The 23,993-nt window shown below is 39.0% G+C and overlaps 2 protein-coding genes across 3 annotated transcripts in view; both read right to left on the reverse strand.

Moving 5' to 3' along the window:
- LOC129751468 (RNA-binding protein Musashi homolog 1) overlaps positions 1-9,658 on the reverse strand; it is a 29,646-nt gene extending 19,988 nt beyond the window's left edge. Inside the window, exons 1-7 of one of the 2 annotated variants that reach the window (XM_055747007.1) lie at positions 9,644-9,658; positions 9,394-9,530; positions 8,803-8,922; positions 8,428-8,734; positions 7,702-8,363; positions 5,291-5,662; positions 2,493-2,680 (exon numbers count right to left, since the gene is read on the reverse strand). In XM_055747007.1, the coding sequence (XP_055602982.1) occupies positions 2,656-2,680; positions 5,291-5,662; positions 7,702-8,363; positions 8,428-8,734; positions 8,803-8,922; positions 9,394-9,488 (1,581 nt within the window). In that variant the 5' untranslated portion in view covers positions 9,489-9,530; positions 9,644-9,658 and the 3' untranslated portion in view covers positions 2,493-2,655. Of the gene's footprint in view, positions 1-2,492; positions 2,681-5,290; positions 5,663-7,701; positions 8,364-8,427; positions 8,735-8,802; positions 8,923-9,393; positions 9,531-9,643 lie in introns of those variants that run through there. The other variant, XM_055747006.1, reaches the window with a different exon arrangement.
- The window catches only part of LOC129753203 (soluble guanylate cyclase 88E-like), a 300,021-nt gene that overhangs the window by 223,545 nt on the left and 52,483 nt on the right, over positions 1-23,993 (reverse strand). The gene's annotated exons all lie outside the window — the stretch shown is intronic.

Here is a 23,993-nt window from a genome sequence, read left to right on the forward strand (position 1 = left end):
TTTTTGCTTCACCTAGTCTGAATACACAATATATAGTTACGATTTATCTGTGGATCTTCAACGTTTCGAAATACGTTTCTTTTTTATTTTACAATCAAATAACGGATATGTATTTATCGTCGCTTCAATCGTCCAATCCAATAACATCACTACATTACTGATAAGGTGGAAACATTCACTATATGTCTAGTACGTTAAAAGAAAAATAACGGTGGATATTGTCATAGAATACAGCGAAAGAGAGAGGGCCTTCTCCGGTAGGAGATACTGATCGTCCCCCACGGGAATACACTAACTACGGGATTAAATTTCAAGATGAAAAAAAATCTCAATTAAAACATCAACAAATTGTTTAAACGTCAAATTATGATTATCTGAAGTTTGGTTTCAGAGAAACGCCTCACTACGACGAACGGGAATGTCATGCTTCGACGCAGGATAGACGTTTCTCGTAACGTGACTTGGCTAGCAAAGTATCGCACCTAAAACTTACAAATTTGAAAAATATGGTACAAAATTATTCGGAATCAAACTTAGGCTACTCAAATTTTCTACTGACTCTTTAATTTTTTTAAAATTAAATTTCTAACTAATTTTGCTTGATTTATCTCACATTTTACAAAACGATACCAGTACGATGCGGAAAGAAATGAACCTACAAACTCAAGGAAGTAGCACGAGTTTTTGACATGTTTCAACCGAGTTTCATCATTCAACCTACACTGTGCACTGGTGGACTCAAAGATTGATTAAATGTAAAAGCAATCGATACCTACTAGTATAAACAAGAAATTTGGCTAGTCGAGATGATTTTAACGAGATAACCTAAAAAACAAAAAGGTTTATCTACATGATCGATCCGTTGTCGATTACGAAAAAAATATGTTAACAAATGCAGAAAACTCAAAATTTAACAAAATAGTATTTACATCGTAAAATCCAATGTTTTCAATTTAACTTAAAAGTTTATTCAAGTAACTAAAAACATAAGAAAGTTATGTATTCATAGAACAAAAAAAAAACAGAGAATCCGAGCCGCTGAGATAAAAACTTGAAGCACATTTACATGCAGGACAGTAGCGAGCCTCTAATTATTCGTTTCAACACTGCTGTTCAACTGAAAAAACCTTGAAGCACTGCTTCAACATCAAAATGTTTTTTTTTTTTAAATTTACATTGGAATATTGTGTCAACATCAAAACTATTTTACCGCAAATTCACACAGGAGTAAAAGGTGAACATCGGATTATTTAACTGACAATTTATGTTGGAGTACTGCGTTAACATCCAAATTAATTAATTACCCAAATTCACGTTAGAATACTGCGTCAACATCGGATTTTTTTATTGAAAATTTATACTGCAGAAGCGTGTCTACTTTGGCACTGTTTCAATGATGTAAATTTACGTTGGAGTACTGCGTCATGTGACCTGATGAAAAATTCGACAAGACATCATCAAAGAAATATTAACTGAAACCATTTAAGAGTACAATGTATGCATTGGTAGCGTTCTACACGCTCATATGAATGTAAGCATTTGTGACTGTATAAGCGTTAAAGCACTGACTTGGACATTCGATTTCGTTTTCTGGTTAATTTTTCCAACAGTAGGCAATGTCGATTCCAGAGTGCGCATCGATCGATTTGAAGAAATGCTATCCCAGTTAGGAAAGCAACCCAACTTTAAAAATAAAACACGCAATTTCTACGATAAAATCGGGCTAAAAAGGACCGTTTTTCCTACAGAGCATTTTTTTTTTTAAATTTTCAGGTTTGCCACCTGCCGTCGGTATTGCGAACCTGCAAAATCTGACAACAAAAATTAGACAGAAAATGATTGAATTTTGTCATGTCATGTCAGTGTGGTCAGTGGTTTAAGCATGCCTCATTCGAATCACAAATCCTGGTATTGGAACAAAACTCCCCTCAAACAGATGAATAATTTTTACATACGAATAGTTTCAAGATTTTCATTTTTTTTTTAATTTAGGTACAGTCACAGTGCTGACTATAACCACAGTACTATCAACATTAAGCTTTTATGTTAGTTCTTCTAATTAGTTTTTGTGAGGCAACCCTCCAATCCAAAGTGTATAGCTTAACATTAGGAAAACAAATATTTAGGTTTTAAAAAAATAACTGAATCACACTCGTCCTGGAAATCACTGTCTTTTAAGAAAACCATTAAAAAATATACTAAGCTATAAATAAAACTAATGTACACACTGAAAATAAACCTAAAAATACTGACGAAAAATCATAACCTAAAATGAGTATACTAAAATCACTTACAAAATCATATATACCACAAAACGCATAAAATAAGGCAGTCTTTGACATAGTATTAAAAGTGTATGTAGTTGTGTAATGTTTTGGGAATCTAACTAAATAAAAGTAGGTAGTAGCAAGTAGTAGCAATCTTCATGAGCGCTTCCGCAAAAAAAAAAACATATAATCGGGAAATGCTATCACTTCATTGGGATCACTTACGCTGTTTGTTTGTGCAAGGATAGTTCGCTCTTATTTCGTGTAAAGGATTGTTTCTTTTTTCGGTTACCGAACTCGAATCATCACACGAAGATAAGTCCGGTAGCACTCTTTCGTTGGAGTGTTTAAGCCTTAAGAAAAAACTCGAGCACTTTAGTATCCTCATTCAACAGTGCGTCTCCGGAAAAATTCTGAAAAAATTCGCATGACAAAGAATGTAGAGAGAGAGCATCATCAGCAAAAACGTATCAATCGGGCAAGTTTAGGGCTCGATACGAACTATTATTTACACACCGCAAATAGAGGATGATGATAGAGAAAAAAAAACAACGGGCTACATTAGTTCTACACCGGGTTCGGAATTACACAAAAGTATTATTAGTCAATCAGCCAGCCGCGATAAAGGAGTGGAAGGAACCAACAAACCACAAGCCATATTGAAGGTTTCGATTACGGTGTGTCTATGAATGAATGGAAGTAAGAAGGGCGCGGTGCGAATCGTTTCCGGGTTAGATGAATAAGCATATATTTGCCCCCTTCTGTCCCTACTTGTCTTGTGACGCAAATGATGAAGATAGTCGAACACGAGTTAACAAGTTGTTGTTACTCCAACGAATATCTACCTGTAAGCTAATAAATTCAATTAGCCATTGGCCCCGTTGAATCGGTTATGCCTTTTTGAGAAGACTGACTTTTCAAATTTGATATTTGTGTCTCACTTAAGATTTCAGTTCTACGTTTCATTTCAAACTACCTTTTTTAACAACCCTTCTGCTGTTGAAATCAAACATAAAACATGATCACTGAAAACGAAAGTGAAGTTACGAGAGAGAAAATATCGACACGTACGTAGATAAAATAACAAAAATATTGTTTTAATTAGTTAGAACATCCATTAATGAGTGTATGTGTGGGGGTTAGTAAAGAATAATGAAAGAAACAGAAATAAAGACAGCACCAAAGTTTTTTTGCACTTTTATTGACCTGAAATAAAAAAAAGCATTGCTCGGAACATCAGCCATAAAAGTAAAAACTAAAACTAAACCTAATATAAATAAAAGTCCAATACGATCAATCAGTGTAATTCAGATTCTTGAACATGTACATACATACGGTTATATTAAAAAAAAAAGTCAGAGAACTACAGCGACAAGCTCTTTGTATACAGATTATTATTAATTTGGAAAGTGTTTTACTGTTTCGATTCATTAGAGTCAAATGATATTACGAGTGTGCACAGCAGCTTGGGATTAAAGTCGGTTGCAGCGAGCAAACTTAACGAAAACTGATCCGAAACACTAAATGGAAATGCAGGCATCCGAACGGCAAGTTTAATGTACAAATAGTAGGTAATAATATAAATACAGCGTCCCTTCGCGCAGAACGTTCGTTACATAAGTTAACTAGTTTCAAATAAGTTCATTACCATTCGTTAAGTTACCGTCTAATGGAATACTGTGAATAATTAGATGCTCGCTCAAATCAAATTGAAATGTTTTACAGAGTAAAAAAAATCTTAACGTAAAGTGACATAACTACCACAATGTTTCGCATTCTTTTTTTAGTTCGAAAACCATAAGAGATAGGAAAACATAGCAAATTTTCAACACAAACAATACCATTTAAAAACGGATTCCAACGAAAGGATTATTTGTACTCTACGTTTTTGTCGGATAATAAAATTGAGTATACAGAAAAAGAGAGAGAGAGCTATTGAAGCACGAGATCCATAACTTAACCGAATAACTACTAAAACATACATACACTACTGAGAGTGCGACGAAGGAGCGGGTGGCGACGACTTCGCGGAATATGTCAGCGCGGCGCTTACAGACTTAATCTAGAAATCCACCGAGTGGCGTTACGTCAATACTGTTGTCATGCTTCGATCTTTTTTTTTTGCTTGCTTGTTGTTGCTTCCGCGCGTTCTTTGCTATGGCTATTACAAGCTATTCATCGTTTAGCCGCTGGTATTAAGGACATCATATCGCAAACGCGTGGCGATGAAGTCGCCCGATAGTAGCCGATACACATGCTGCGTATCGGAACCACCCATGGTGGCATCTAACTATCTACTTCAATCTTCGCGCTCGCGGTTTTCAATTCTATCACAACGATTGTTCGAAAGGGTCTGGTGTGTGAGCAAACGGTTTGCGATATGCGCCAACGTTAAGTATTACAGCCTATTAAGTAGTTTTTTTTTGGAATGGACAAGAGCACTTCTCTTACAAACAAGTATTAAGATGTGTGTTGTACCCTACTACAGTATAAGGTTTCAATTATTGCTACCATACGAGACCTAAGGTTTTAAAATAATGCATATCTTTTACTGATGACTCGGAAGCTTGGTATGTTTTGGAGTATTGATTTCACTGTGTTTGTTCTATTTTACAAAACTGTCCGACATTCCCAGTAAACGTAATGTTTCTACTTGTTTACAAACAAACGTTAGACTAAGCGTTAAAATGAACAAAGGTTGTTATAATTGATGATACTGAGTTATTAAAACATTGCGCATTGGTTAGGATAAATGTAGTAAACTGATGGCAGAAACGCGCACATTTGTTGATGATTTCAGTGGGCTTGCTTGCTGCATTTGGGCACTCTGCGATCCGTTCCACTTTTACAAAGTGTTACTGTGTAGTAGTCCCACGCAAAACACAAATAGAGGAAACCCATATACACACTAGAGTGAACTATATGTAGCCGCACGCGTATGATCAGGTTTGGTTTTTTCCTTATTCTTTGAGAAAGCACTAAGAACATACTAAGAGTAGGGGGAAGCAGAAAATTATACATACATTCCCATGCCGTACAACGAACCCCAGTCCACGCCCTGGAAGCTGGACATATCGACGTTGGCCAGACTGTAACCTTGATAGGGATTGGCAGTGGCGGCCGTCGCTAGACCGGCAGGCATTAGCTGGTGCGTGGCGGCTGCGGCAGCATTGGCCCCTTGCTGTGGATGAGCTGCCGCCGCGGCAGCAGCCGTCACCTGTCCGGCCTGCGGGGGTTGGGCAGTGGCCGCGGTCATCTGTTGGGCGTGCGGGTGGTGGGATTGGCTCGCTGCAGCTGCTGCTGCCGCTGCTGCAGCCGATTGATACTGTCCGGCGCTAGTTGCTGCACCGGCCGCGTGGGCGGCGGATGCCGATGGCATTGGGTAGGGCGCGTACCTGAAACGAGAATGGTAGAAGAAATAAGCATAACAACATAAACGCCACACAGGAACTTTACATATTTTAAGAAGATTCAATAAAGTTGTACTCGGATTTTTTAAACATTCAGAATTCAGAAGCGACATCTACAAATCTATAAGTTCGACGAGCAGACCAATAAGGACATAAGAGAGAATAAAAATATTAAAGAACTAGAACCTGTCGATGCTAACAAAGATTTTTTTGAGATTCTTATGTAAAATAGATTGAAAACAACCGTTGCCTCCGAATGGTTGCATTTGAGCTTCTCCAAAGGATGGTATTGTGATGATGGTAGGTATATGGAATACAACGTCTAGAAAGTAGACAAGGACAGAAACCCTACCAATACGTCAAGTTCTACATATTCTTCAGGTCGAAAATCGTGACAAACGATTTCAGCGCAAGTCAGCCACTCAATGGGGTGTCTGCATTTGTGAAAATTGAAGCAACACAAACAGACAAGCTACAGAAACTTCAGGCGTTCCTCAAGGAAGTATTCTTGGGCCAATGTTAGTCATGTTGATTATGAATGATCCTGACACCATTATTCAATCCCCTAAATTGTTATTCGCGAACGGGCTAAAAATGTAAGATAATGGACAACTGTTAAATCACTTTGCACTTCGAATAGATCATGGGCGAAGAGCAAATTAATAGTAGAGTCTCTGTTGTAAAGGGCTTAAGCTTCACCTAAGACATCAGATTGACGTTCGACAAACATATCTCTACATTGATCAGCAGTGTCTACGTATCACACTGTTTTATATGAAAAAAGGATCACGCAGAACTTCAAAGACATATACAGCTTTAGTACTTTGTTCTGTACATACGTAAGGAGCACAATTAAATTACGGCATAAAATTTTGGGCACGTTTTTAGTTCTCCTCAACTGCATCGAGAAATTAAATAATTATGCTTCCTATATGCTCTTCGCCGTCTGCCGTTGAATTGTCATGTTTACTTCCATTTTTCGAACATTGTAAGAATTTAATCTGCCAACACTAGAGCAACGAAGAACTCTTCTAAAACGTCTGCTCCTACCGAATAAACCTCAACTTTCAAGTTTGTATGGAAAAATTTAACATTTTGGTCTGAAAAAAGAACATCACAGTAAACGAAAATTACCGAGTTCGGTATTTTTTTTACCGAAATCCTAACATGTGTAAATCGATTCTTCATTTACCGATGTTCGTTTATTTTTTACCGAAAAAATTACCGTTTACAGTTACAGTTTAACGATTTACACATGTTAGGATTTCGGTAAAAAAATTACCGAACTCTGTAATTTTCGTTTACTGTGTGTGTTAGGCGGTTCTCGGTTACAACAGTGTGGTTTTTTTTAAGCCTGGAACCAAGCCATGCCTAATCGTTTTTGTGCCAATTTATAATTTCTGTAAAGGCAATTTTCAACTGTCTAAAACCTCAGTATCTCTTTAGCATTTAGTATATTTTGGCAATTTTTGCTTGTGGTTGTCCTGAGACAGCTAAGACCTAGAAGGTCCTAGGTACTTGCCTTTATTGGAATTGCAGGCAATTCAATCAAACTCAAAAGCCATACCTTCATCAACAGGTTATGACTCGGTTATTTGAAGAGGTACTAAGTTACGGTCTTGGGCAGAGTTGTTCAGACGAAAAAATTCCTTAAGAGGTACTGGGTCGATACCTCGATTCCAAAATTAAAAGAAAAAAAAATGTTCGTTTTCCAAAACAAAATGTTGAGTTTTCCCATACAAACACAAACGTTAAAATTTACTCATGTACGAACCTCCAGCTTTGAAAACATGAAATAAATTGGTTTATTTCCGATTCGATCTTTTAAATCTTACGATTACACATTCTGAACACTAGGTCTGGGATCGTCGTCTGAGATATTCTTTTTGTTGAGCGAATTACTTACAGTGATTTGGAAAAACTCCTCTATCCTTACTAAGAAGGAAAATATTCTTATGAGTTCAAAACCGAACATTAAAGTCAATTCCTTTTACGATATAAACAATAAACCACAAAAAACTCACCTGAAACTATGCAGCGTCGGCGGATAGGCGGTGAACATTTTTCCGAAACCATTCTGCACCTGTAGGGCGGCGTGCGCGGCAGCCGCCTGGGCAGCCTGCGCTTGGGCCTGCACCATCAGCGCTGGGTTGGCCAGCTGGCTGACCAGCGGCGCTTGTCCGGCTGCTTGGGCCGCTCCGACTAGTCGAGCTGCGGCTGGTGCCGCGATGGGCAGTGCCAAATTTCCCAGCAGAATGCGCTTCTGCAGCAGCTGCTGTGCCGTCGGTGTCACCGCTTCCTTCGGTTGCGCCTTCTTACATTCGACCTTCTTGTTTTTGATGGTATGGAAATGGATCTCGCACACCCGATCCACCACGTCCTCCATTTCGAATGTGACAAACCCAAAGCCACGGTGACGTTTGGTCTGCTGATCCATCAGCATCACAGTTTCCTCAACCTTGCCAAACTGGCTGAAATATTGTTTCACCTCCTCGGCCGATGTGTCTTGCGAAACGCCCCCGACGAAGATCTTCTTGGTCTTGTTCGATTGCGTTTTTGGCCGATTCTTGGGAGTCGCGTGCTTCGGGTCGATCTTCTTTCCATCCAACGTGTGAATTGGCACTTTGAGAACTTTGTCTACGCTACATGGTTCCTGGAATGTGATGAATCCGAATCCTCGGCTCCGCTGTTAGATAAAAAAAAAGAAAGTTTGTCAACTGTACTAAACTGCAAAGAAAAGTCGACCATACCTGCGTGATGGGATCTTTCATTATCAGTACGTCAGTCACTTTGCCAAACATGCCAAAATATTCGCTCAACTTTTCCGACGACGTCTGCCAACTGAGTCCGCCAACAAAAAGTTTGCCTGGAGCCGGATCGCTGGTGCTGTTCGGTGTCGAGCGACCGGACGAACTGCCATTGGTGGAGCCAGCCTTATTTGCACTGGGACAAGTGTTGGTGGCAGCATTACTGACGAGGGTAATTTGACTATTTGGCTGAGCTTTCGGGTCCTGCTGTTGCTGTTGCTGTAGTTGTTGCTGCAGCTGTTGTTGGTCTCTGTAAAGTATTTGCAAATACGGTTAAAATAGTTCAATTCTATCCGCAACAAATCTTGCAACGCTCACCTGCTCTGCTGGGCGACGACTGCTGCGGCCTGTGGCGTGAGGAGGTTTGCAGTTTTGATTGGCACCAAGGCATTGTGTAGATCATGCTCCAATAAGCCGGTTGTGTCCAAGGTTCCGGTGCTGTTTAAAAAAAGAAAACGAAACAGAGAAAATAATAAATTAGATACACTTCTGAAGAAAAAGGCGAAACAAAAAAAAATCAACAGCGTCTAGACTCTCGCTGAAACACTCCTCCGATAGTATTCTAATGAGCATTATAAACAAACTACTGAACTGATTCTATAAACGTTCAACTTTCGGTTTCAGGTTATCCCACTGGTCGTTATTATTGGCGTTGCCGTCGCAGGTGTACTCGGATTCAGCACATATGCGGGGTTCACGCGTCCAGACGTTAGGTGGGTGTTACTGTGATTTACTAATGCAAAAAAAACGTTTTCTCTGCGCATTGGCTAATAAATTTGGAATTCGATCACGCTTTTGTTTGCAGCTTCAACCGCAAAACTTACGAGTGGGACACCATGGATACTATGAACCCGAGGAAGCTCAAGGTAAGTTATACAATTTTTGATTAAACTTTTAGACAATTCTTACCCTGGAATAATCTTCTGGTGATGATCGATTACATTTTCACCGATGATAAAATTTCCTGGTAGCCACATCTGTTGATGTTCGTTGATCGCCGGCATCGTAAGTGTTTCGTTGCACGTTTTTGAGAATACTGAAAGATGCTTCAAGCAGCAACAGAAGCAACGGATGGGTGAAGGGACGGATGCCAAAGATCTATCTACCTGCATCTAGCGCAGGTATAGAAAACTGGGATTGCAAAAAGTACCCTATTTACCTAGAACAAAGCCGGTTTAGCCGTAGTAATTTCAGCGACGAAGGTCTAGGTTGAAGAAGATCTTCCGACAGGTATTGTCAATGAAACATGGCTCGATTCAGTTTTTTTGGATTGCTATGTTTCTTATAAGAACTTTTACACCTCAGATGCGGCAATACAAATGTATGTAGAACTGTTTTTGATTGAAGCATCTAATGAAGTTTATAAAAACGTCAAGTCCTGTTTCTCCAAATCTTCAAAAACTTATTGAACGACTTTCAGATGTCCTTTAACATAGACTCAATGAAATAAGTCGATAGCCACCTCATTTTTCCTTAGATTTTTAACAGTAGTTCATAAATAAAAAGATACATGAAACTGGGGGTAAGGCAATAGGAAGTTTTTAATTATTACCATATATACCCTATTTTTGTCAAAAATACACTAGATTTTTTTTTTAAACGATTGTTGTTTGTGTACGTGTAAAAAAAAGAAATCGTTTAATAAAAGTTCAAAACCGGGCAAAAATCATTGCTCATTTTGAGTAATGAGGCTCAAAGATTTGTTTTGGATATTGTTATCTGCAACGGTTGTTCCGGAACTTTCGCGGACCATTCCGGTCCATACTTCTATTCAGAAGCTACGTCGGAATCAATTGACCACCCAAGAGGGGCTTAGAAAAAAAAGTGGGAATGTCTAATACCTGTTTTTGACATGTTCGTCTTATTTCGAGAAAATCGTTAACAATTTGAAATTTTTACATCGTTTACATAGGGCTTTTGCATAGCGCAATATCATGAGAAAGCCGTTGGGCAAACAAAATTGACAGCTTCATGCAGAATGAATAAGATTTGGAAAAAGAAGGTTGGTTTTTAAATGATTTATGAAACATTTGAAAACGAGAATATTTTGTTGTACGGGACAATTTTAGAGAGCCAGAAAATTTGTTTATTTGTTTGTAAATTTGTTTTCGGATTTCGAGTAAGGTTTATTAACGAAGATTGTGTACAAGATACGAGCGTTTCTACTGGAAGCAGAATAAATATTTCTGATTTTTTTAAATCAATTTCACGACGAAAACTGTAAACATCATCTTCCTGTCAAAACAAACTGTAGAAGAAAATTTTCGTGATTTTCAATTATTCATATTTTAACAAGCAAAATACATAGTGATACTATTCTTATTTCGCTCACTGTAGTACTTTTGAGCAATCTAAATTGTTGTGTTAATTTTTGTACATTAAAGTTTCACTATCAAACTCGGGGCATTTAAGTCATGCTTCCTAGAGTAGTACACTAGCAACACGAGACATCTCGACCGAAAAAACGAGATATCTCGAACGAAAAAACGAGATATCTCGGCCGGAAAAACGAGATATCTCGACCGAAAAAAAAACATATCTCGTATTTGGGCCGCAATGTGTTAATATAAATTCATGTTGAATAAAAAAAATTGAAAGTCAAGCCCAAAAATACTAAAAATTGTTTGCTTCCTTCCATTACTTCCATTTCTTTTAACGCATAGTCTTTTCGCAGAAAACTGACAGGTTTTCATAAAGGACACATCCAATGAAATCAGTATTTATCCATTGTTTTGCTCCACAGTTTTGACAATTCTGCAGCAGAGGCGAACCAGCCCGCGGCTGAAAACCTCTCAAATAAAGACAAAAAAAATAATTTTGCAAATCAAGTCCGGTTAATTTGGGGTTCTTTTGAGCCACTAGCAAAATTTCAATTTTTTTAGAATTCGTACAGAGTTGTAAAAAAAATCGATAGTTTGTAAAGAAACATATCAAACTAGCTTATCAACTTGATTTGGGATTTATCTTACAAAACTGAAAGTTATCAGATTGCAGTTTTTTTTTTGTTTTATAAGTGAAGTTGTACAAATCCAAAGACATGTTTTAGGAAAAAAATTGGTTGCACAAATAATGTATTACTTAAGTAATGCCGTAGTCGAAGTCATTGGAACTAAACATTTGTGAGAATAAAGAAAACTATGAATAAGTCAGGGCTGCTCTTTAAACGTTTGAATGTTAAATATTATTTCGACAGGAGCTTGTTTTCGAGACAATTTCTACATATGACAAATTTCCAGCTAAGAAATTTCAAAGTCAAAGTTTTACTTAGGAAGAACGAAAAAAAAAAACACTGGCGATATGAGACTTGGATCCTCAGGCCAGTTTAAACAAATAAAATCAACCTTGAAAAACAATATCTTTTTCTGACAAAAACAGATTCCGTTCTATAAAAAACGTATTTCTTTTTGCATAAAATAATTTAATGAAACATGTATGTATGTTAAACAATGAATTATTGGCCGAAAACTAAAACTGGTTGTTGGAAACTAGATAATGTGAAAAGTTATTATTAACACATAAAGACCGTTAAGAAATCTACGCCGAAAAACACAAAAATTCTACACATATTAGAAACCACTTGACCAAAGTATACAAACTTAGTACCTACACGCTCCTTTATTTTAACTCAAAATTAAGTACGACCGAGATTCAAAACATAGTTAGATTCAATGAACTTAAAGTTCAGTACCCCTTTTTCCTCCTTTCGATGGTTCAAAACGGAGTTCGAACTGCGAACTCAAAATTGATCCCTTTTTTTCCTTCGGCAAGGGATCAAAGCTCGATAAAGATTATGAACTAAAAATTGAACTCTTTTTGTTGACTGAAAACAATTAAGCGGGCCATAGACAACACAAATTGGCTTGGGCAAATTCGATGGTTCCACGACGATTGTTTAATCTATGCTCGCCATTACACCATACAAACATATTTCACGCGAACACAAACGATTGCTGGCGAAAACAGCAACAGCAACAAAAAAAACTATCTCCGCACCGGCTGGGGCTGAGTAAATGGCTTGGATTTTGTACAAGCAGCGCCATACACCATGCCACAGAGGGTGGGGTTGTACAAAATATTTCGATCCGGACCGATTTTACTCCAACCGTTTGCGCGCTTATTCAATCGTGATCACAGAGACAGAATGTTATCGAATTCCATCGCATTTGTACAAATGTGATGTAGTCTATGGCCCGCTTTAGCGAGTTCACTTCGAACCGGAACAGCAACCATTGTTCACGACGCAAAGTTTTGTCGTTCCGGAACAATTACCGGAAGACTATGAAGAATCTTCATAATGGAATGTCCACCGTGTCAGCGTAAAATTCTGTCCGTCATTGTCATCATACATATGGTGAGCGGCTTGGAATGTCTGGAAACTTCCGGATGTTATTTACTTCCCGTGGGAAGTAACATCCGAAAGTTTTCTTTGGCCGGGAGTGTCAAAACTTTCCACCGCTCTGTAAACGCAATGCATTGTACCGAAACAGCAACATCCGGGTACAAAAAAATTTTAATCGTCCTTTACTTCCCTGAAAATAAACAACCCTCCAATAAAAAGGATAAATTTGAGTTCGACTGCCGAACTTAGTATTGAGTATGCCAATCAGAACTTAGTTTTGCGATTGCCTCTGTCAAACTTAAAGTTGAGGGCTGCCACTGAAGTGCTATTTTGCGCCAAAACTACTTAATTTTGAGTTTTAAAAAAGGAGTGTGTACCCATCATTGAGCTACCAAACTTGTTGTCAATAATAGCTTCTTTATAAAATTTACACTTGCGGAGAGCGAAAAAAACGAGATAACCCGTATTTAGTCCGCAATGAGTGAAAAAGCGATTCAAATCTCGTTTGTTTGCTAATAAACGAAAATAAGTGTTTATGAGGTAAATCTATATCGAGACTGTCAAAAACTACTCTTACATTTAGAAATTAATTTAAATTTTTTTTTGAAATCCGTAGAAAATTTTCAAACATGACAATTTTTCCGACGATGTGCCGAAATTCCCGGATTTTCCTGGTTTCCCGGTGACTCGATGAAATTCCAAAGTTGTTCCCGGTTCGCTAGCAACACTGACATGTCTAGTTAAGGTCCATTTACATCTGAAAATGATCGTGAAAAATCTGATTTCCTCAATAACTCAAAAACGCGACGAAACTGGTTTTTGCAACATAGTGAAATCGATGAGGAATGGCTGAAAGATGAAATTTCAGCCGGACTCGTTCCTTAAAACCTGATAGAACTGGTTTTATTCCGATTTCCTCGCCATGATGAAATTTTCGCGGTGAAAACCAGGGGAATTGAAATTGAAACAGGTCTAGAAACTTTTAATGAACAAGTCTGGCTGGAATTTCATCTTTCAGCCATTCCCCATCGATTACACCATGTAACACGTGCTAGTTGTGGCGCGTTTTTAAGTTATTGATAAAATAACTGTAAACCGGGCATCACATACACTTTGTGTGTGTTTGTGATAAGTGCGAGAAAACGGCACGACAAAATCAGGAAAACTTTTGAAATTAGGAATTTAATTTGTTTTTCCTATAGTTCAAAACTACTTGTTGTTTTCTAGAAAGTTATTCTCAGACAAATATTCACTTCAAATAAATTTTTAAAGTGTTGCCAGTATTATTTTTGGTTTTGTAACGGAAATTTTTAGCTTGTTCAACTTCAAGGCGTTTGAGGGTCATCTTTGAGTTGTCCAATCAAAATGAGATTTTGCTCATTTTGGTATCTTGATAAGTGGAAAACAGTTAAATTTTGGCTTTGAAATACCTCCATTTAGCTAAGGGCCACCACAATAATGCGCATCTTGGTGATATACATGAAAATTTCCTATGACACATTTAATCAAATTTTATAAAACATTCGTTTTACGAAAATGTTGAGAACAAAAATTGGTGTGAAGAAAAATGATCAAAATATCAGAAGATTTTAAGCGTCTAATTTTATAATTCATGTTCATTTGAATCCTCACGAGGAGAACGGGGATCATTAATTATTAAACGTCCACTTCAAACAATTATTCCTGGTGCCACTCCTGTGTTGTCCTGCCATGGTTTTGCAAAATCCACCCCACGAGGATTGCTTGCCTCGTTTTTCAACTTGCTTGTTAGTGCTACTTTGCGATGGGAAATTAGCATTTTTTCAGCTCTTCTTTGGGTATCTACGTTGAAAATTACTTGAAGATTACCTTATTCTTGAAAATCATTAGAACATACTTTAAAATTAAAATGATTTATTTCGAAGAATTAGGTCAATGCATCAATCCTAATAGGAAAAGTGATTTTAATAACCCCCTTTTAAAAGCAAGCGACAATAATTTTCCGGAGAGCCTATTGGTCCCACAAAACGGAAACGAGAAGTGATGGGCAGTAGGGTCTGTCTAATCAGGGTTTATGTTTTCCGCGTGCTAACTGTATGGGAATTTATGGCAACGGCTGGTTAAGTAGCGGAGTCCGACCGTGGCCGTCGCAACCGAAGAGTCCTTTCAAGGATGTGTGTTATGTTTCCTGCTAGGCCGACCCGATTGCATGTCTAGCTGCAATCATAACTTACTTACAACCATGGCCACCGTTTGGAACAAGCTAGAGTTAGGATCAGTTTGTGGGCACACTGTTGCTTCTTTTGGAGACTCTTGTCCCGGGAATGGTAGTGCGCACAAGGGTTCCCCGAGAGGGGTGTGTCCCTGGCTCGCAGAGTCTCATGCTTGAATGTGACGTAAGAATTGATTTGAATAATCGTCGTTACAGTCTGTAGGCCCTCTACAAACATATATGATTGTTGTGTAGAATAGGTTCCAGTTTGTAGTAGCAAACTGTTGCAAGGACCAATTTGGGTCACAAGACAAACAACGGTATAGGAGCTAATGGGTTGATGTTCGCGTATAGCTGTCAGCTACAAGATTTCGAGTAGGGGGCATTGACCTTTTTTCTTGGAGGCAGTCGTGGAGGCTGGAGCAGTTTCGGTATTGGGTGAACGGCATTGGAGTGATTAATGGGAATAATTTCCTTATGGCTAAACGTTCGGTTGTTTTTTTTCTGTTAGAACTCTGGCACGTCTGATATACACGGGTTTCGAATTGCCCGCTTCAAGCCACCAAGAGGTGATGAGGCCTCCCTAGAGAGGGAAAAAGTGTGCTCTTTAAAGCTCTGCGGCCCATTGTAATAACCCGCAGGCTGCTTGCCGTACGAAAAGCATTCGAATGACGACGGCCAAATATTCCAGAACCCTACCGAACCGGGGAATTTTCCCATTGACTACGCGCCGAAGCGAATAAGCGAATAACCACCCCGAGAAACACAGAGAGAATGTGGAAAAGTGCGCTTACCGAGTGTGCGCTCTCGGCCCTTTAAAATATCGATTTTCGTTCATTTGCCCTGCTTGCATCCCTCTCGGTTAGGAGAATGTGTTAACGTACTGTCTGTTATTGTTATCCTGGATTATTCGTACAAGCTCCTGCGAATCAACCCTCGAAGGGTCGATGTCGTATAACAGGTTTTTCTTTTATACGCGACCCGGACGAATGGGATATTCATATCGATTCGATGATTTACGCCCTAGGGTTACCATTTTGCCGGGGACTTTCGAGGCAATGGTAAAGATGTGAACTGGTGTCCCGATGCGAACGACTTTCTCTGGCTGAAGAGAGATTGTACGTGAACAGGACGACGACGACGAAATCCTTGCCGAAGCGATGTTCCGCTGCAAGGCGCATGTCCGTAGATTGGCGCGTGTGTCTGTGTACCCCTGTCGCGGATATACTTTCATGCATGTTGTCATGACACCACCGGGAAATCAGCCGGATAAAGGGAACCATCCCTAGTCGTTTCAGTAGACTCGAGCCGTTCATACGTTAGCTCCTCACACTCAGAGCTTGAAGCATCTCGGACTCCATATTCCATCTATGGAAACCATTCCAGACTCCCAGAATGTCTAGCCCAATTCAGGATTCGGATATGGATCCTTGGAACAGGCAGGTGTTTCCGCCATCGGTCCGACACTTATCAGTGATCTATCGGTGTTCTAGTGAAGAAATTGATCCGGAAAAGTCTTCAGAATTTCAATCGATTCCCAGTCACGCCCTCGGCCGGAGAGTGTCAGTTTTAATGAGAGTGAGACAGTGCAAAGTTCTAATAATTGATAATTATCCGCTTCGTTCCGGATTTCGATCCCGGTCAGCGATAAATCCGCTAAACGTCTTTCCTTCCTTTGCTAGAAAACGATTATATTGTCCTGTCACAGCAGTACTTTTTTCTAGTTTACTGTTGTTTCGGGACATTTACATTGATTCTAGCCGCTTCACCGTAGAACTAGAGGAAGGATTGCGGATGCCATCGAGTGGAAGAAAGTTGTGCCCTAAATCGAATCTCGACCCATATAGGCGTCACTTTGCAGTTTAACTTTGATCCTAGTTTCAGCAGTGGCAAATGAACAAGTGCTTTACAACCCAATTTAAATCGCTAAATATCATTTCAAAGTCAACTAGCGGTGATTGATTCAAAATGGCGACGACACGGGGAGAAAATTCATACCACGGATACCTTCTCTCCCAAAAAGGATACACCAGAGTTTGATACACCCCCGACGATTATCGGTTGCAAATGGATTTTATTCATTAGGATCAGTTTGAACCTATGAAATCATACCGATGCAAACTTCCTACGAGGTATAGGATTTTCCTCCACATTGCAAGGACTCCACAGATATCGATTTTTCAAAGGAAACCCATCGCCTGTAGAATGCGCCATTTTGAATGAGAACGGAAATGCTCAATACTGGCAAAGTTCTTCGGAGATGAACCCCATCACCAGCACTCCAAATTTCGCCGAAAACGAAGATCTTGTCCCTGATAAGGTGTGAAATATTAATTTCTCCCTTCTTCGTTCTCCATCATCGAATGACGTCAGCGTCCGATGACCTCAAAACGATGTTACAGTAAAAACCTCGCGACAGTCTTACAGCCGAAAATTTAAAATTAAAACCCAACTGGGAGCGGCTCGTATTCAGTACCTCCCCCTACCCTCAAAAGAAAAGTGAAAGAAAAAACCATTCACTAATTGAATTTAAATTTAATCAGCATCGAGCTCAACACATACACAGTGGAAGGCTCTAGCTACATAGTAGCACACCTACAGCGAATACGGATCTCGTCTATACACCGTTAACATGTTTTCCTTTTCTACGGCTGTCGTAAAAATACCCCATATTCGAATCAACCCAAACTGCCGTCTTCCTTCTTCAGAGCAGCAAGGCTACAACAATTATTCGCACACGTCATACTTCTTTTCATCCTTAACCGGCGGCGGCTGCTGCCGTGCAAAATTCGTCCCCCTGCCGAATAGTTTCTGGTCCTGCTCCTGGCTGGAAAATTTCTCTGTATTTGTGTAGGACCTGCATCCCGACAGGACAGGACACCCCGTAAACGCCCCTCCCAAAACCTGCCCCTTTCCCTCCCAAGCTTAACAGCAGCAACACCGTTATCCCTTCCGGATTTTATTTATAGATTAAATATAAACACGAAAAAGAACACAGGGAACCCCTTTAACGGGGTACCAACCATCAACATCATCATCATCGTCGAAAATCAAACAAAAAACCGGGACGGAAAAATGACCCCGTGATGCAAACATGCGCTCATCAAGAAAGTGGTTGCTGCTGCTTTCCTCCCCCTTGCGCGTGTCCGACCGAACCCCGGTTCCAGATTTTTAAGACCAGCACCGCCGTGAGATTGTGCCGGCAATAATTTTCTCCGATTTTCACGTTCACGTGACACACGGCTGCTGTGAAAGCTTTTCGCGTGACTGACCGAAAAAAAACAACCGGGGGGAGGTACAATGATGCACTTGCGCGTTGAGAGAAGCCTTCCAGGCCATCAGAGAAAAAGCTTTTCTCTGGGTGGCTGAGCTTTGGGCATCCGGCACCAGGTGGCTCTCCTTACTGAAAGGTTAGGCCAGGATAGCTGATTTGCAAGAGGTAGCTGACAGTTTAGGGGGCGTTTTTTCAAAGAAAACAAAATAAATTCACATTTATGTTATAGTGTGCAAAATGCACATGCATACATATTTTCTATATTACTGCAATACTGCAAAATACATAAGTCAAGTAACTTTGAAATCAAAAATAGGTATTCTTCGAACGTCATAAATACTTGCATACATTTTTAAAACTTTTTTTTTAATATTCCTTTTCACATTCCTTCATTGTGGTTTACCATAATTTTCAGGTCACCTTATGATTCTAAAGTCTGGATCTGGATCTGGACCAGAACTTGAAATTTCACTGCGTGTTTTGAATTGTGAATATAAAATCTGAATACAAGATAGATAATCAGACGCATAATCTGTTGTTTGCCAGTTATAGATTATCTTATCAAGATTTGGGCAATAAATATTTTTTTTATACAGTTTGTAAAACCTTGAAGTTAATTAACAAACCATTGAAAAGCCATTTCACGTCATGCTGGAATTTGTCAGGCAACTACCGCGAGCTCGCTTGGAATCATACAAAGTAACAAAAATTGCACACCCAAAATTCAACTTACTCCAATCATGAGTTCTCAATATTTCAACGCCATTGGCATAAGATGATTCGATTTGAGACCGCCGGCATTAACCTCACAGCGCAACCGCATTTCGTATGACTTAAGGAAACATAATATAAACATCCCTCCCTATCCCACAACAAGATAAATGGAAATAATTAATGAATGAATTGATCTGCTTGTTCAATGCAGTGCGTGCGTACGTGAGGCGGCATTAGGAAAACTACAGGGGAAAAACATTTCCTTGTTTCAAACCACCGGCAAACGACCTCCGGCCCAGCCAGCTACGGCAGGCAGTAGGAAAGCAAAAAACAGTTTTTCGTTTCCAATTCCCTTTCCCATCATAAGACAAAATTGGCAAACCCCTCGCCGAACGCCAGACACTGTGCATTTTTTGGTGATGAGCCGTGCAGAAAGGCTATGACAATGAATTAAACCTCGATCTCCATCTGCCTCAGGTGGTACACTGGTTAAACTGTCGTATGGGCAATATGAAAGTATAAAATTGTTGTGAATTCGGTTCTCTCTGACGGCTTTTTTTTCTTCTTTCTGAATAAAATATTCAATAGGATGAAAATCCCATAAATAATTTTTCTTGTTTCGCTTGAATGTCTGTATGTAGTGACCCTGTATCATTTTACCCGAGAGCTCGAGTCTTTATGCCAGTGACATGAAAGAAAACATATCATTATTGGCGCAATGCATATTTCAGCGCATAGTTAGCTCCAATCGACATTGAAATTTTGCAACCTCTTCTTTGGGTACATGAAAATCGTAGCTGGAGCATTCAACTCAGATTGGGCAAAGTAAATTGATTTTCCGTGAATTCAAAACAATTCTATTCTATTCGATTTGTGTTTGTTTAAAAGAGGATTTCAACCGTTCGTGATCATACGCCCTCTGTATCAAGGAATTTATTACATTTAATTTGTATCAATTTGTTTCAAGTATCTGCACAGTAAACTGTTTAGTGAACTTTCATCGTTTCGTTGCAAATGATTGGACAATCGCTTTTTTGCCCATATTTGTATTTAATAAAGCTTAAGTTTACATCTTAATCAATGTAAAATTAAACTATTGTTGCATTTGATGATTTGCTTTGTCATCATCTACGTTCGATTGTAGTGAATGTTGCATTGGGGTGGATCAAAATGGATTGAAAACATTTAGCTTAGCTTAGCTTGATTGACTACTCACATCCACCTTTAAACATTGAACCCGAAATGCTTTATTAAAATTTCCTAGTAATAAATTTATAATGAACAATACCGTTCATTTTTTTCAATAGGCTTTTTAACTCTTTATTGGTTAAATGCATTTCGAATCCCATGATCGCAGGCGTGGCTCAGTAGAACGAATTCCACATCGCCAATGGTTGCTACTCCGTGATTGACCGAGGCCACCAATTTTGTTCAAAGGTCAAATGAAAGGTGTCTGGGACTGACAGCACATTCACAATGCCCAAAACTGATGCACTCTCTTCAATCATCAATAACGGTGCCGGCCACGTCCTAGTAGTCAATTGATAGATGGAAAAAGAGAGAAATGGATGAAAGAACAATGTCGCGCTTTAGGACCGAGGTCACCTCTGCATCCTAGCACAGGCTTCCGAAAAATACAGCTTTGCTATGACAGCTTTTTTCTTGCCAAACAAACTGTCTCGGGTTTCCTTACCACTAGGTTCGCTGCTGTACCGTCGGTAACGAATCGTAACGCTTCGGCTACATCGCACACGTGCGAGAACCCAGGCTGTATCTGAACAATCTGCTCAAAGCATGCGTTGCCGAAAGTGTTGTGCTTTAAGCTGTAGCGAACCCAACCGACAGTTCGGTTTTCATCCCCCCATCCTCCTGTTTCAAAAATAATTTCATCCTAACTGTCGGCTGCAGGGCGTGACAGTTTTTGCAGGACTGTCACGGGTGACTGTAGTGCCCATACCGTACCCATGCCCGATCGTATGCGCTGCTGCTCGGATCGAATAGATCGAACGAGCCATATATTCACACGGAGCAGCAGCATACGACCGAGGCGTAACGCGATGTGTGGTGCCGGTGCAGGTTAGACAAGGGGATGAATAACACGAGAGTGTTAAAATCCCAGAAAAACAAAAACACAAAAAAAAAAACACGGTGCAGGTTAGGCGGAAAGGGGTGGGGAGGGTGCTTGGGGTGATCACCACCCGCAGTAGATTCAAGCAAAGGGAAAACACGTTCGTTCGAAATTAACTAGGCTCGAGCGAATCTCGGCTACAGTCGGACGGAGTGAGTAGTACTGTCATGCGAAATTCAACGCATTGAAAACTGTCACGAAGATTTTCCCAAAACTGTCACGAAGCTTAAAAAACTTTCATACCCACGAACAAACTCTCGCATGCGGTAAAACAAGCCATCGCTGTACATCGCCCGACCGCTCCTTTTAAAACTGTCGGGGAAGAAATATTCGGGAAGCTTTCATCGAGGTGCATGTGCGACATTCGCAAGAATACTGTCGTTCACCAGTACTTTTCGGAAGCCTGTCCTAGCAAACAAAAACTTGGGTGGGAGCGTTGGGTGAAAGGATATGACCAGGAGACACTTTTGACTAGTGTAACGATTTAAGTTTTCTTTAATGGATTGAAAACATTTTGTTTACAAAAAGTCATAATATAGCGCAATTAAAAAATCATACATTTAAATTGAGAGTCCAGAACAGTCCAAATATATTTTTAGTATAAAACTTAAAAAATATGAGGGACACATGTTTGAACATTTTTCTGAGAATTTTATTAGAAAAAAGTGTCGGAGAAATGGCAAAAAAAAACGGAGAAGTTGTCAAAAACGAACCTGTGCGACTTCTAAACATCTTTTTTCTGAGTCGCCGACATATAAACGTATGTTTCTTACACTTTAAGCTATCATTTGAAAGTTGAATCCCCAGAATCCCTGACATAGCGCAATTTCGGGCCACCCTAATGTGGCATGTAAGTTAAGGGTTTTTTGCAGGGTGTCTCATTTTAGTAATCCGTGTGCTTTTCAAAAAACCCTTTGTAAACTTTGTGGTTTTATTTGGAGCCATTTTGACGATGATTTTGATGATGTTATATATGCGCATTGGGTGAAACAATCGGGGGATTGCAATAGAGAAAGAATTCTTTGCATTTGGAATGATAATGATAAAAAATTAACTGCTTCACAATTTGCAACACTTCGCACATTTTCTCTCTCTCTCTCTCTCTCTCTCTCTCTCTCTCTCTCTCTCTCTCTCTCTCTCTCTCTCTCTCTCTCTCTCTCTCTCTCTCTCTCTCACTGAGAACTGGTTTCTCTCAACTCATATTCACTCATTTTTCCGCACAATTGGCCACAATTTAGCACAATTTCAATCATTGGCTGCACAACTTATGTGCTCATTGACGGATCTTGTCTTTTATCTTAGTCCCCCGGACTACTTTATGGGTGTCATGGGTTTAGAAAAGTGAGAAACTAGATAAAGGAAACAGAGTATTGTGACCTAAATGGTGTGCGTGAGCAGAGTTGCCGGTGAGATTTTCAGGATGTGCGAAAATTATAAGTGCCTGTTTTGACAACCTGACAAGACAAGAAGTTTTTTTTCGACTATTCAAATGCCAGATTTTTCTGACTGTATATTTAAGGGGGGGGTAGGGTCTAACACTTTCAAAAAATAGATTTTTTTATTTTTTTATTTTCTTATTGTAAAACATTTCAAGAATGTTGTGTCAAATTTTCAAGTCAATTGAAGCAAAACTGTAGAAGTTATAGGCCTTTATCTCCTCCTATCTAATACTGCAAGAAAGCAAGAGCAGAAACTTCAAACGCGTTTTTCTCGAAAGCACATTTTTAAAGTCCGTGGACATCGTCATTTGAAAACTACTTATCCGATTCTTTTCAAATTTGGAACATATTTTCTACATATAAAATACCAGACCCCAACGTTTTTGTTTTTTGATTTTTTTACATTGGGGAGATTTTAGAGGTGAAAAATGGCGGATTTTTTCGTGAAAAATCGTAGTTTTTACTTCAAACAGCCACAAAAATTTCATAAAAATATTTTTAAGTTAAATAAAAACGTTGGGGTCCAGAAAAACATCTATTAAAAATATTTTGCTCTGATTTTTTGACTTCAGATGATTCTGTGCTGAGATACAGTGTCCACCGCGAATCCTGTTTTCTAAAAGACATCCTCGAAAATGCTCCGTCACCGGCTCATTTTTCAATATTTTTCTACGAAAAAATTACTAAATGTTCTTTTAACAATGCTTTGTATAATGCAAAAAATTTGAATACATTTGTTTGAACGATAGCTCTAGAAAAAAATCCTGAAAATGGTGTTTTTTTATACCCGTTAGACCCTACCCCCCCCTTAAATGACGATTGAATATATCGAGCAGTCCGGCAAATTTGATGTAACCTGATTTATCTTGTTTTTTTATTTTATATTAATTCTTGAATATTGAACAAACATTCTTGACAACTCATAATTTTTTTATATCTTTCGCACTTCTATATCTGTAGCAAGTCTTGGAAATATCCATATTATCATACCATCACGGTACCACCAAGCAACTGAGATCTCAGTTTAGTGAGAGATCAAGAGAATTCCATTCTATAAATCCTTTATCATTTTTGTGTTTTTTTTTAATTTGCAGATGCAGGGCTGGACTAGAAGCGACCATGAGGCAAAAAAGTAGGGCAAAATAGTTATTTTTAGGTAAAATTAGGGTAAAACTAGTGACCAGATCAAGTCAAAAACTAACTCAACAGTGATTTCAAAAATTCCATTCCAGGACAATTTCGCTTGTTGAAAAAATAAGTTTTTTAAAAGGCTCTAGACCTCACTAATAGAAAGGCATATGTTGGACAAAAAGGAACATTTTACCTAAATGAGTTTTGATGATTTAGGAATAACGACTACATAATCCTAAAACTCTGTTTGACGAAAAGTTAGACTTGAGGTTAAGTAAAGGTTGGCTCAATAT

The sequence above is a fragment of the Uranotaenia lowii genome, chromosome 3 (assembly GCF_029784155.1).
Source record: "Uranotaenia lowii strain MFRU-FL chromosome 3, ASM2978415v1, whole genome shotgun sequence".
NCBI classification, from domain to species: Eukaryota; Metazoa; Arthropoda; class Insecta; order Diptera; family Culicidae; genus Uranotaenia; species Uranotaenia lowii.